This window comes from Drosophila virilis, chromosome 2, assembly GCF_030788295.1.
Source record: "Drosophila virilis strain 15010-1051.87 chromosome 2, Dvir_AGI_RSII-ME, whole genome shotgun sequence".
NCBI lineage: Eukaryota > Metazoa > Arthropoda > Insecta > Diptera > Drosophilidae > Drosophila > Drosophila virilis.
In genome coordinates this window covers 16,040,139-16,054,964 of record NC_091544.1, presented here as the reverse complement: position 1 = coordinate 16,054,964, position 14,826 = coordinate 16,040,139, and the positions used below count along the sequence as shown (strand labels likewise).

The 14,826-nt window shown below is 39.2% G+C and overlaps 1 protein-coding gene across 1 annotated transcript in view; it reads right to left on the bottom strand.

Moving 5' to 3' along the window:
* The window catches only part of LOC6631239 (pneumococcal serine-rich repeat protein), a 117,870-nt gene that overhangs the window by 63,510 nt on the left and 39,534 nt on the right, over positions 1-14,826 (bottom strand). The window contains 1 exon segment of the mRNA XM_032437670.2: positions 9,777-11,595. Coding sequence (XP_032293561.1) covers positions 9,777-9,897 — 121 coding nt within the window. The 5' untranslated portion in view covers positions 9,898-11,595.

Sequence of the window (14,826 nt, the reverse complement as noted above, 5' to 3'; positions counted from 1 at the left end):
CAGCCACATATACACATATACACACATACACACATACACACACACACACACACACACACACACACACAATATATCGATACCGTCTGTGGCTTTGTGCTCGTTGGTGGTCAAGGACTTACCTCAAGCGGCCGCTGATTTAGCCAGGAGCTGTCCGCTGCTGCAAGATTTTGTGATTTATATGCTTTTACTTTGACGTGACCCGGCGCCTGATCGCCTGCCTACCAGCGCCCTGTCCTCCACCCATTATCGATTTTGACCTGTTTCAGCCAAAGCGATACGCGCTTGTAGCTAGTTTATTGCCTTGGCTTTATCTGCGGCTGCCGGCCACAAGGCAAACTTTGGTCAAAGCGAAATGCCGTCGTTAATTTTTACTGTCTGATGTCCCAGCCAGCCACAACACGGTATATAGTATATTACATGGCCATTGGCCATTTCAATTATCTAGTTTTGGGCCCCAGCACTTTCATGTGGCTAACTGATCTGGCTGTTAAGCTGTCAACTCTACTGAAAGGGTTTTGGTAGCAGGTTTGTTTAAAATTCATAAAATTGATTTCCTCTGTTATGGCTGCAAATTCGTCTAAGTCTTTTCCGACTGTTGCCGCTTCTATGCAAATGAGCTCGTCTCATTTAGGGTCCGGGACGAGTAAATCTTTTTCAATTACGAAACTGTGGCCAAAAGTTTCCCATTTCTGAAGGTGGCCGTGACTGGCAGCAGCAGCAACTATATAGAGAAAGTTTAAACATGTTTGCGCGCCTCATAAAAAACTGAAAAGTTTAAGCCACTTGGCCGGCAACAACATTAAACAACTTGGCAAAACAGGCAACAACATGGAATTTCACTTAGCCCTTAGCTAAAGATGCAGCTTGCAAATAGAATAGGGCGGAACATTGCCATTTTGACTTCCAGAATTATGAATACCTAAGGAGTGATGCGCTGTCATAATTGCTTCGTGATATTCTCTTTAAGGAATTAACGGCAAACGTAATTCACGGCTAATTCGTCAGGGCATGTGCGTCTGTCTGTGGGTCAGATCACAACCAATTTGCTGTTGATAGAATTTCGTCATAAGTCGTTTCTCCAACTCATTCAAAATTTGGTAGATTGAGTGCGGCTCTATAGGACCAACTTCAAGATTAAATGGAGAGCAAAGAAGAAAAAACATTAAGTGACATGCGATTTGCCGACCCTTGTAAATATTTGATTGAACATGGCAGATGTAAAAAAAAAAAGGAAATTTTATCCAATTTATACATGTTCATTTTCAGAATTTTATGACTTTTACATTCTTTGTTTTTTTTCTGCAAGGCTCTTAATTTATTTTGTACAATTTTGTCTTGACGATAAAACTTTGACAAGCCAACAATAATTTTGTGGTAAATAGTTAAATATTAATATTACAAATAGATTAAATTTAAGTTGTAGTGCTGTCATTAAAACCAATACTGGTTTTTGGTCCGATTCGGTTCGAGTCTGGAGTTCTAAAATATATTGTAACATGTGCCGAACCTTAAATTAAGCCAGTAACCGTATTAACACCGCATAAATCAATAAGCGTTTGGTTGAAATTTAAAAATTTGAGGGAGAAAAAGCCGCAAAGCATACATAATTCGGGCCCCAAGTTATAAATGTATCTAAATATATTAAACAGATGCCTATTTTTGTACAGATAAGACTTAGTTCGCATTACATAAGAGAAAATATATATGGCTGGCTAGCTTAGCGAACCAAAAAATTGACTGATTTGAGGCCTACAAAAATAATATCACTCCTATAAAAGTTGATCAACTTTATAAATACCATAGTTATTCTATAAAATCGGAATTCCATCTAGTTGCCATATTCGTGCATGTCCAGTTCAGGAATAAACATGTTTTAAATACTTAAATATCCTTTAAAATGGGTAAAACAATGCGCGCACGCAAAATTTTAATACCCTGCGCAAGGGTATAAAAAAGATTAGGTATAATCAGTTTCGGTAGGACACAAGACAACCGAGCGAGCATTGGACTCGTAACCCGTGCCAAATTCATAAGCCTGTGCCGAGTGTCTCCTCTTCCCCTCGCTGAATCTACCATCACCACTGCCACACCATTGAGTTGGGAGCGGTGGCATATCACTATCGTAACTGTGCGCTTAAAGCTGCTCTGATGCTGCCTCACATGCATGGGGATTAGGAATTTCAAAAGTTTTTGACCCAAACGGATTTGGTGAGAGATGTGGAGGGAAAAAATCAAGTGTGTGTGTGAGAGTGTGCGAGTGAATGTATTGATGCACATGGCAAACAAATGTCTATGGTTTTTTGTTTGCTTGACTTTGTTGGTACTTGGCAACAATAGCAACATGGCCCTGGCAAGAGGTCTGCCTCTTTGCCTGAATAGCTATTATCTTGATCAGCGTTGAAGGATGCGAGGCAGACAGATAAATGGGAATATATGTTGAAGGCAGCAACACGACAGTTTAGTCATATAACCCATTTTGAGTTTTTGATCTGCGCCACAGAGAAAAAGTTTTGCAGGCGCCGCAAATTCCAGACTAGCTTTTGTTGTGTGCCACATCTGCCGCCATCTCAGTTGTCATGGCAATTTAAAACGAAGGTATTCAATTTACGTGCCACTTTTAATACTCTAGTTAAGCGTCTTGAAGTTTTGGCCAGCTTAAGTGGCCGCAAATTGGCGAAACAGCCCTTCAATCGGTGTAACTAATTTGGTCAAGCAAGGAAATGCCTGAAACAAACTTTTTGCCAACGAATGAGTTACAGAGAACCTAATTGCATTAATATACAGTATACTATATATATAAATACAGGATGCTGTAAATTACTTGCACTTTCTGACTGCTAAGATTTATTGTAGCCAGTATTTCAACTCGTCTTTCGGCTCGAGAATGCTGACAGAGCTGAACAATTGCCAGGCAATTAAATTTATTATTTGGCAATGCCAGAAGTCGAAAGAGGAGGGAAACCGAATACTAAAGCCATTTGTGCAATACAAAGGCCCTCAGCACTAAGGATAATAACACGAAAATGCCGAAAAGCCGCTCAACGCCTACAGGACAGCAGAGCGGGTGGAAGGCAGGGGGCTATGGCGCAAGTGGGGCAACTGGGGCACCTAGCAGTGAGTCCATAAAAATTCAAACAATATGGCAAAGCTCATCAGGCGCATCAGCAGGTCTTAGCCATGGCCCACAGCTGGCAGCAAATCCGCATTGGCTGCCACTAAAGTTGTAGTTGACAGGGAGATGGAGAGGATGCTGTGTTGGCGCAGGGGGTGTGCTGTGACGAGCAGTGAAATTTACAATTTAAAGTGCATGCATAATAAATATGTTTGCAAGCAAAGACTTTCAGTAAACCACAACAAGGCCACGGCCCGCAGCAACTGGCGCTTGGGGCAAACGAAAATCAAAGGGAGAGAGAGAAAGTAAGAAAAAACATGCATAGGTGCTACAGTCGGGAGTGCTTCACTCGAGGTACCCTATAGCTATTCCTCAGCTGCTAATATAAGCGTTCAAACTTCCTTCTAAGTATTAATGCGCGTGAACACAAAAAAAAATACATACATATATACCCACAAGCACCCACGTCAACCTGCGCCAACATGCAGGGGTTGCGCTTCTTCTTTCCTTATAGTATATTATTATAATGGAATAACTTCACTGTTAATTATATGAACTATATAAAAGTTTCACGAAATAAATGGTACCCAACTATCTATATATACCAAAGCCCAAGTCTCTACCTATATAAATTGCATTTTCTATAAGATCAGAGGTAAGGTCAAAAAAAGTATACCATTATTAATTTTTATCTATTGCAAAGTTAAGCACAAGTTTAAAATTCTAAGATGCTTCTAAATTTCATTACACGAACATATACGGACGGACGGAAGATCAGACAGACGGATCGACTAGATCGACTCGACTGTTGAGACTAAGTAAGATTTTGTCTGCTTGAAGAGGTCGTAAGAGGAGCCTGTCACGTACATTTGCACAAGCCAATTATCCCCTTTTTTTTAACCATTTTTAGTGGTTGCAGGGTATAAAAATAAGAAACAGCTTTGGAAAGAGGACACTAACCATCAACAAGGCCATTCAGTGCGACTCGCCTTGACTGGCAAAAGTACTTAATCTGTGGGAATTCTGCTTAAAGCAAATGCTCTCACGAGCTGCTGCAGTAGCAACTTCTGCTGTAAACTGGATGTTGCAACCTGTTTTAGTTCCTGCTTTGTTTGGCTTCTTTTGCATTAGAAAAGTACTTGCAACATCCACATGCACACTCCAGCTCAAGCTGTTTGTGGGCATGTGTGCACATATTTGCTCGACTTTGTTTGAACTTGCTGTTTGGAAGAAACGAAGGGACGCCTCTGTGTACCCTATAGATGCATCTCTTTCTGGAATTTTACATAATTTCGTTAGTAACAAGACTGCTCTAGCCGAGAGTGCCCGACTAGGAGATACCCCAAAACAAGAAGCTACGAGCTCGCTTGCTCAAAATTTAGCCAAAATGTACATACACACAGCGCAATATACAATACATCTGGAATGCGAAAAAGGAGATACGCATATGAGAGTGTGTATATGACAAATGTATGTTTCATGTGAATTCAGAAATTTTGACAAGGACATGTTACCTATGGTTTTCCAACTCAGCACTAGAAGGGCATACTACTTATAATAAAATTCTCTAGCTTACGGACGGGCAAACAGACAGACACGCCTAGATGGACTCGGCTATCGATGCTCACCTATAAGATATATTCTTTATGAGGTTGGGTTTGTTTCGTTCGAAAGACTATTATACCGTTTTAATGAATTTTCAATGGGAACATTAAAAAAATGTATGCTCTTGTCTGTGTGTTGGCAGCGATGGGAACTAAATCGATGAGAAATACAACACACTCGACCTGGTACACCAGCTTTTGACTTTATCAAACCTAAAATCATTTACATTTGCGCCTATTCACTTTCTTGCTTTCTCCTCACTCACTCTGCCTCTCTCTCCCACCAAGGTGTTGTGCTCATATTTCCGTTTTCTAATTTCTAATTTAATTAGGCGCATGCCGCACAACGCAGCTTGTAAAGCCCAACGCAATCAGCCGCAGTGTGTGCGGAACATACACAAAATATGTCCCTGTTGATTCACATGCAAACACACAAATAACACAAACAGCACTCACACAAGCACACATTCAGCCGAGCACGTACACCCACACACACTCGTTTCTGGTATTTACATATGAGCAACATTTTCATTACGTGCAACCCCCTCCCAAACGAGAAGTTATTGTAGCTGCCACAGTCTGTGCCCCCGTTTCATACGGCAACATTTTCTACAGCGACAATTTTTCATATTTTACACTTACGGCAACCCATTTGATTTAATTTTTTTCTGAAATGTTTTTCTGTAGTTGTTCTTAATTTTTGCACGCGTTGCAGCAACTGGCTGCCCGTCTCTGCATGAGCGTGTGCGTGTTTTGTGTTGTAATATTGGGTGATTGGGTGATCTAGGCGTTGATCAAGTTACTGGTTTATAATTATTTTAGTGTAATTAAAAGTTGGCCTTGGCAACTGCTGCCGCTTGCTGAATGGTGCCCAATCAGTGCGAACTTATATACCTCCACATTGCCGCCTGTTTCAGGTCAAATATTAAAGTGGCCCTGCAACTATTCCCCAAGTGCGGCACTTTCGCAGCTTTGCCAAAAAGTTCAATTTTCATTAACAGCATACACTCGCAGACACACACGCTGGCTGCACAGATGCGGGTTTTTTGCTGGGAAATGCAGTCAGCTATTCCTATGGCTCACACTTGATAAATGCAAGCCCGACGGACCGAGCGACCCTTTGACACCATAAAAGCCCATTAAACACAATTGAAATTGAAAAGTCATGCTGACTTTACTATTTACTCCCCTCGAAGCTTTGCTGGTATTTGCATATCGCCCACACAGTTTACATAATGTTTTACATAAATTTGACTTTTAATACTCAAGTTTGCCCAACCATTCGTCCATTTGCGTGTTCGTCCCTCTGTCTGGCTGTCGGTCGGTCCGTTTGTCTGCTAACAGCCATTAGGCCAAAGCTTTTATCAGCTGCGTTCCCCAAAAACTAGCAAACTTTTAACTTCGATTACTTGAAAATCTGACAAAATATTTAATCTGTCATGTGAGCTAAACAAAATACGACGACAAACTGCTTTTTCAGCACCAGTTAAATGAATACGACACAAAGAGAGTTTAATAATGATTATTGGGATATCTTAGTTAAAGATGCAAAAATCTAAAATGTGAACTATTATTATCTTAGATAAAGTCCACATTAGCTACTTTGTTCTAAAAGCTGTTGATAGCTTAATTATTCCACCGCTTTGATGTATGATAAAGTGTACTTATATGCATATCAACTATTATTTAAATTTAATCTATGCACCAATTAAAACCTGCCTTCAGTGTATATAAACGCAAACACTAATTATAGTATCGATGTTTTTGTTATACTGTATATACATATATAAATATATATGTGTGCAGGTGTATATGTATGCTGAAATTATATCGTGTTATCGCTTATCATACATAATTCTGGGTATCAGATAATTTTGCAACTATTGATGCATTTATACAAAAATTGTCCACCCTTTCATCCTTGGGGTTAAATTTGTGGGAGTAGGGAAGTGGGTCTTGAGCACGCCTAAAAGCTGATCACACTTCAACTTACAACACGATTTGAGTGTTGTGGGTCATACGTAGACACATCATAAATTCGGTTGGGGCTATGCGCCCACTATTTAGAACTTACTAATACACACATATCAGACACACATATCAGCTACACGCACACACACACACACACGCACACACACACACTCACCAGTATACACATACTCAGGATACGAGCTTTAATAATGGCTTGACCATTATCCTGCATATAAAGTTGTTCATTTCCTATGTTTTTTCAGCTTTGATTTTCCCTGCTACTCGGTCGTCATTTTGTATGCTGTGTAAGTTTGGCCGCTTTGCCAGGGCCACGGTCTTAACTTTTGGCCCCCGCATCGATTGTTGTTATTGCCATTGTGTTGCATACATAATAAATTTTATGAAACGTAAATTTTTATAGAGCCCAATATTTGGCACAGCAATAAAACGACAGCGCACAAACTTTCTCATTGGCGCTCCTGATGTATACGCGTTAACAATAAAAATCGAATGTTTTATTTATCTGCTCTATGATTTGTAAAGATTTCTTCTTATGGACCCATGTCATTGTTAAGTGGAACTGGTTTCGGGCTTGATTTGTAATTTCCTTTTAACAGCATTTATACAATCAATAATTAAATTGTAAAAAAATTGCTACACAAATAACTAGAGTTACATTATTCATTTTTTATATTATTTCCAAATTCCTGTTATCTTGTTAGTTTCATTAAACAGTATTGAATTTTTTTTATATCTTGCCTTAAGAGACGCTTTTGTCAATAAAACAGACAATATAATAAAATAGTTGTAAATACGATACGTTTGAATAAGGCCTGAGGAATTAACAAAATATGATACATTTCACAGTCTCAAAAAATTACTAGTAGTAAACTATGAATTTCAATTGACGAATTCCGTTCTTTGCAATGTCCTGCTATCGAAATAATTTTCAATTATTTTCATAAAAATGTTGTCGGTATGCAAGAAATGTTCACTACATATTATATGAATAAAAACAATGCATCGGAAATGCTTCGACAAAACATAAATGTGATATACGCACAAATTGATGAAGATACACACAATGACGAATAGAAACAATGCAAACAACTTTTTTGTTATATAAAGAAGCACAAATATTTTTTTAAATAAAACGAAACTGAGCCAAAACCGTGCGACCCACTGACACAAAGCACCATGCCAGCTGTTGATTTCGGCTTATTTTTTTTTATATACGAATTCACATTTAACGGCGAATCGTATCGCGTATTTAACTATTTGCTATTGTTGCACAACAACTACTGTGTACAAAGGGGCCATGGGTTGGAGGTTGGGTAGGTGACAGGAAATGCGAAAATGTTTTCAAATCGTTGAATCACAAAAATGTTGAGCGAATCGCTTGGAAAAACATGCCAATTCTATTCAAAGTAGGTGTGGTACTCGGCCTGGCACATACATGCCGTATTACGTATACGTATAAGCATTACGTTTACGTATACGCAACGCGAGCTTACCCAAGTTGGCAACAATTGATTTGCAAGGTTGAATTGTAAAATGCTTAAAATTGAAATAAAATTAAATTTATGTTGGCTTGGCCCTTACATTCATTTTCAATGCCTCATAATTGTATTACTTATTTGCATACAAAGCCTGCATAGTCTGCATGCTGAACACCTGTCGGCACGATAGAGTTGATGAATTTAATTTAAAGGACAGAATTATAGCACGCGGATATTCATGGAATATACGCCCTTTTGCCGCGTTGTTGTTGCCGTTGCATGGCATTAAATACGCATGGCCTTTAATAAAAATAATCAATTTGTACGTGAGCAGGAGCAGCAGAAATACCTTCAGATATGTTCGCTGGGTAATTAATTTCGAATTATGCCATGTACTTTAATGGACCATCAATGGGGTCAACCAACTAATTACGGTGGCATCTCTGGCATAGTGGGGGATGATGCGCATGCCACTTGGCCAGCAGCCGACTTGACCCAGTTCAACTCAAGCCTTCTAATGCACCTCAAGCATGAAAATGCCTTGCACTAAATCGACTCGTCGTCATAAACAGAGCGAGAAGGGCTCGTCAACGTCATAATCGAAAGCAACTTATGAGGGCTCACGGCTCATTAACACGCTCCCCGTTCACCAGCCAATCCAGACAACTTGATTGAACTTCAATGGCCTACGCCAGCCACGATATGGTGATGGCTGAAGGGACATGGGAAACCATGTTGAGATTAATGCTAATGTGACAACTTAATCGAAAGCCATTTATAAGTCATGTCAAGTCACCAGCTTCCTTCCCGACCATCATCCTTATGACGATAGTCGATGTCAAAGATGGCAGCGCCTTAACGTAGGCAACGGCAATGGCAACCAGCAATGGCAACCAGCTCTGGCCAACAGCTGGAAGCATGACAACGGCAAATCCATAAAAAAACACGTTAAATATTTGCATTAATTTTGGGCTAAGATAAGTCACCGAAAAAAAAACAAGCTTGTACATTGAAGTTAGAAGAGACTGACTGACAGGATACTCTTTTCTCAATTAAGGTGGTTGTTGTTGTTGGGGCCAAGTCGAATATATTTTGGATATATCCTTACATGATTTCATCGACAGTGTTATCTCTTCAAATAGTATTGTTTTAACTGATTATAAAACTTATTGCCGACCACACGCGCAGCACATGACGGACTAACTCAAAGGGTGGAAAATGAGTGAATAAGAAAACGATTTATTTTAAAGAAAGTGAAAACTCACTAAGGTAATTTCAGGTGATTTCGAGAAATACGCCAAGAGATTATGTGGGCTGAAGATAAATATAAGCTCAGTTGCACTCAACGCACCGTCATCAATGAATTATCATTCCATCAATAAAAGTTTGAATGTAAAGATATAGAGTATGGTAATATGAATAATATAGTAAATAAACTTTTGAATAATGGAAGTACTGCGAACATGCAGAATTAGACTTGGTACAAGCCCAATTGACTCTGTTGCTCCCCTTTTGAAACCAGGGTATTCAAATGGGAAGAGAACACGGAAAACAGGGACAGGGCGCACATTTCATTCGCCTGGCACTTACCCGGCAAGCCTGATGTGATGCTGATAAGAAGCAATAGTTGCGCTATCAGCTCTTTGATGCTACCGCTGCCGCCGCTGCTCTTCCTCCCTTCCTTGATGCTGTTCCTCTGCTGGTTGCTCATTTTGTTTGTCGTTTATCGAGCGTCTTGTTTGGTGCTTCTTCTTGCCTCTTATCGCGCGATGCGTTACTTTGTCAATGGCACAATGCGAAGCGCTCTCTGGCACTGGCTGCCCCTCCGTCACGCTGTCTCTGAATGTTGAATTCCGTGCGGCACTTGACTTTTATTGCACGGCACACAGTTTACCGTTACACTATATTTGGCTTGTAACAGCTCACAGTGGCGCCACCGAATTTGATTGCCGAATATTCTTTTATCTATTTTTTTGTTGTCTGGGTGCTGCTAATTTAGTTGTCTTACATGTGTTATTTGTTGCTAACAATAGTGCAACACGGCGTATGCTTGTTCTTGTCGTTTAATAGTAATACAAAATAAATAACGCGCACGCATGCCTCAACGTTCATCACAAAATTAAAATTGAGCAGAGCAATTAACAATTTCAACAGTTTTCCTAACGTTTTTTTTCGATTTTTTTTTTTTTGGTTTATTTTAATTGAATTTGTTGTATTTCAATTGACAGTTTTCGCACGGTGCTGCAAGCTATAAATTCAAACGTGGACTTACGTTAAGATTTGCATGAAATGAATATTCAAGAGCTGCCTGTGTGTACCAGCGATTGTTATTAATATTTCTTTTATATTATTTTTTTGTGACTCTCAATCGTTTGTTCTGCTTTTGGGGCATGCTGCAATTTCACTTTGTGTATTGATTTGTTTTTTGCTTTTTTTTTTGTTTTTGCTTGCTTTTAATCAGAAATTTACACAGTCACCGCATCGCGCGTCGGTGGCAAACAAATTGGCGGCGCGGCTATTGTTGTTGCAAGTTTTGTTGTTGTTGTAAGTGATTGTTGTATTTGTGTTGGCAACTGCAGCGCAGCCAAATGAAAGCACAATGAAAATTTTCAATCAAAACTTTTTACTCGCTTTCTGCAGTTGCTATTTTTGTAAGCGTTATTCTACTCTCTTTTTTAGCGCTCGTTAGCTGCGACGATTCTTTTGCTTTTTTCCACTTTTCTTCAATTTTTTTTTTTTTCAATTTTTAATGCAATTTCCACGCTTAACTGCACTTTTTGCCGTTTCGTCTGGCTATTTCTTTTGCTGATGCTGTTGCCTCCTGTCCCGTTTTATAGAGCATTTATTTACACGGACACGCTCACGCACACACCGACAACAAACAGTCACACACACAAGGACACGCACACACGCGCAGCGACGCACAGATATAAGCAAAATATGCACACAATTTGCATTGCGTTGTATTTCCCTCTATTTTCCTCGCTTTGTCTCTCTTTCTCTCTCTCTCTCTCTCTCTCTCTCTCTCTCTCTCTCTCTCTCTCCCTCTCACACACACTAATTCTCTGTCTCTTCTTTCCTTTGTCTCTTTGTTTTGTTTTGTTTCCTGTTGCTCGCCCAAATTCAAATTACTTTTGTCGTTATTGTTTGTATTGTTTTTGATTTTGTTGCCGCTTCTTCGTGTAGTTATTGTTGTTGTTGTTGTTGCATGTCATGCTCATTTCTTCAAATCACTTGGCAGTTCTGGCTGCTGGCGTTGACGTCATCAAGTTGTCGTCGTTGTGCATTGGACATGGCTCAGCGTGTGGCTGCCACAAGATGTTGCACATGCACAGCTTCGATTTGCAGCTCCACTTTCGATATGCGGCCTCGCCTTGCGCATTTTAACATTATTCCAAATGCAAACTGCCTGCAAAACAAGATAAAGCAAAAAAATCAACATCTAAATAAAGAATTATTGTTAAGTTCTGCATGTACTAGGACCAGAACATATTTATTGTAAATAGGCTAGTTGCCTTGCACAGAATTAAGTTCTGAATCTACTAGAATCAAAACCTATTTATTGTAAATATGCAGCTGCCTTACACAGAATTTAGAATTCCTATGAATGCACTCATTAGATTTAATGTTCAAGAGTTTGCTGTTATCATATATAAAGACTTTGTGGTAGCCAGACCAATAAGCTAATCCAGTCGTCTTTTTCCATTTCACGGTATACGATTCGCCCATGGCTGCAATGCCAAGTGCTGCATTCTCATGATTCCATATCTTAGGTCATATACAATAATATATAAATCTCACGGAAATTCCAAGTGACGTTGAGAAATATATAAATAAACAACAATAATTATTTAAAAGCATTTTAGCTGAAAAAAATACTCATCTAAATTGAAATTGAATCCCGCGATTGTCAACTGATATTAATAGCTAAACAAAGAATATTATTCTATTCAACAGAAAGTGAAAAATGTTTAACATTGTATCGTTAATTGAGATGCTCTCTGATTTCACATATAAGCTGCACACATATGTACACATATATATACATACAGAAAGCTTAAGATTGTTCATTGCCTAATTTGAAATTTCCTTTGAAGCAGCGCTCACTTCATCATAATTTATAAGCCAGCTCTACTTTATTTTTCTTTAAGACGCTTTAATTTTAAACTTTTCAGTTACGCACACAAACGTTCTTTTACGTACATGCTGAGTTTTGTGTAGGCCGCAAAGTCTTCGGCCAGAAAATGCGTCAGGAAGTTGACACCGTCTACGCACTAAAGAAGGTCGCAGCGATTGACTGATGGCTGTCTAGGCGTTTCAACTTGCGATTGCAGCAGTTGCTGTGTGGCTGTTGCAGTGGCTGGCAGCGGCAGCTGGGCGTTTGCTCCAGCTAAAGTGCAGAACAGAGACGACTATTATGCTTTATTTTCCGCTTGACACCTCTGGGCTGCGTTGCGCATTTCCTTTTCGCAGCCCCCAGCAGCATCAACCTTTTCTAGCTTATGCAAGACTTTTTCCCGACTGGCTTCTTGTGTGCGCTCGCACAAAGCATTTTTTATATACATCATTTTTTTTGTTGGCCCGCGCCTCACACGTACCCTTTTTTTGCTTTTTTAGCTAGCTGTATGGCAAGGTAGTACGAGGGGCATCTGTATGCATGGCGGCACCTCTGAGTGCTGTGGCACCTTCTTATCAACATGGTAGTACTGAATTCAACGTGCGGCAGAAAGAAGTTCTGATGTCGCCCTCGTCTGAATTGAAATTTATTATTCTGCTTTGTCGTGCGTGTGTGCCAGGCAATTTTGAGCCACCACCAGTACCAGACACCATCCGTGTTGCAGCAATCCTTTTGTGAGTGGGTATTTAATATTTTAATGTTGCGCCTACCCGCTGCCACCTTTGGCAGCAGCTAGCTGCCTTCTTATTTTAAAGCGTGTTAATTGCTTTCCAGCTGTGTGAATGGCACGGACGACCTTTGATGTGCGCAATTTTTTGCCTTTGCACTTAAGGATATTGTTTACATGTCTCAATTATCCTTTGAATTTGACGTGCTCGCACGCCATTTTGCTGTCGCGACCCCCATCCCCAACCACTCCACCTGCCTGGCAATAGCTAGGCAAAGTTAGAGATTCTGTTCGTCTACTTTTAAAGTAAACTTTTGACTACTTTGAAGTTCGATACCACAGTGCAGCATTGATATGGTATATCATGTAGTTGGATTGTAAAAGAGCGGGGGCAACACTTTTCAAATTACCACAAAAACAAAAATTCGAATGAATTTCCTGGAGATTCCTGGAGAGTGAAAAGCTTTCGAATAACAATGTGAAATAGCCTGGCTAATACAGCTAAACAGCTAAACTCAGTGGCCTTCCTGCTATGATACCCACAAATAGTTTTATTTATTTGTTATGCATAAGGCATATTTATTTATTCTATTAAACTTGAAATTAAATATGGGTAATAAGTTGGTTTAATTTTGGATCATCACGAAGTTTAACATGCTTTAAATTAAAACTATGTTCGTTGTTTTATTGGTCCCCAGGCAACGATAACTATAATTGGTTAAACCATATCAATTTTAAGTGCTAACCAACAACAACAACAACAATTAACTACATGGAAAATAATTTATTTTACAAATTAAAGAACTTTGTATGAATATGTTTTGCAAGAATTGTTATTAATATATTATATTTGTGTCATGCTGCACCTTGCAAGGCAGCATTAAGAGGAGAGAAATCAATAGCTTGTAAAATTTCTTAATAATATTTGCCTAAATCATATTTAAAATTTTGTTAAGAAGATGAGAAAAAGGAGAAAAACTAGATAAATTATAAAAAAAACATTTGAAAGCAGCTCTTGCTACAGAAATCGGCATATTTTTATAAATTGTATTTCTAAGCATTGCGATAATTTTTTACTCTTAAGGTCATTTTCAGAAAGCTGACTAATACCATCTCTAAAGAGTTTTTCAATATTTTTTAGGTTTCCAGAATATACTAAGTGATACTGGGGTAATAGCCAAAAATGAGTTTCTTTTTATGTTCTTGTTGTATAGCTAATTTATTAATTATGCTATAATATGATTTTAAGCCAGTTCTTTTTATATATATTTCTAGTTGGGTCTTCGAAATATAATTTTCTTTTAGTTATTTAACGGGTATTCGTTTGTAGTTTTGGGTTTTTGCGTGTCGGCAAGCCTTAAACGTGGCTCTTCCACTTGTTATGCAGGGGCTGTTTGACAACTACTGATTATATGCATAAGTCCGCCATTTTCATACTCGATTATGTTAGCCTAATGCGTGTGCTAATTCAGGGGCTACCCGCTCGCACCACTAGCCCCTTCCCTAGCCAGCACTAATTTCAGATAGTCATCGCTGAGCTAGAGGCAATTTGTTAGCTAACTCCGCTTAAGAAGCCGGCGTCGTCCTTTACGGGTTTTACTTCTGCTAGATGAGACACAAAAAAAGTTGTTGCTTTTTTTTTTTGCTGACATTTGCCGTTTCGCCGCTTAGCGCTTATTGAGCGAAGGCAGGGACGGTGGCGTATGTGTGGGTGTGCACCTTCTGGTAGCAAGAAATTATGCAAAGATTGTGTGCACAACTTGAGACAAACCCTCGACTAGAGCCAACAGCCGCCA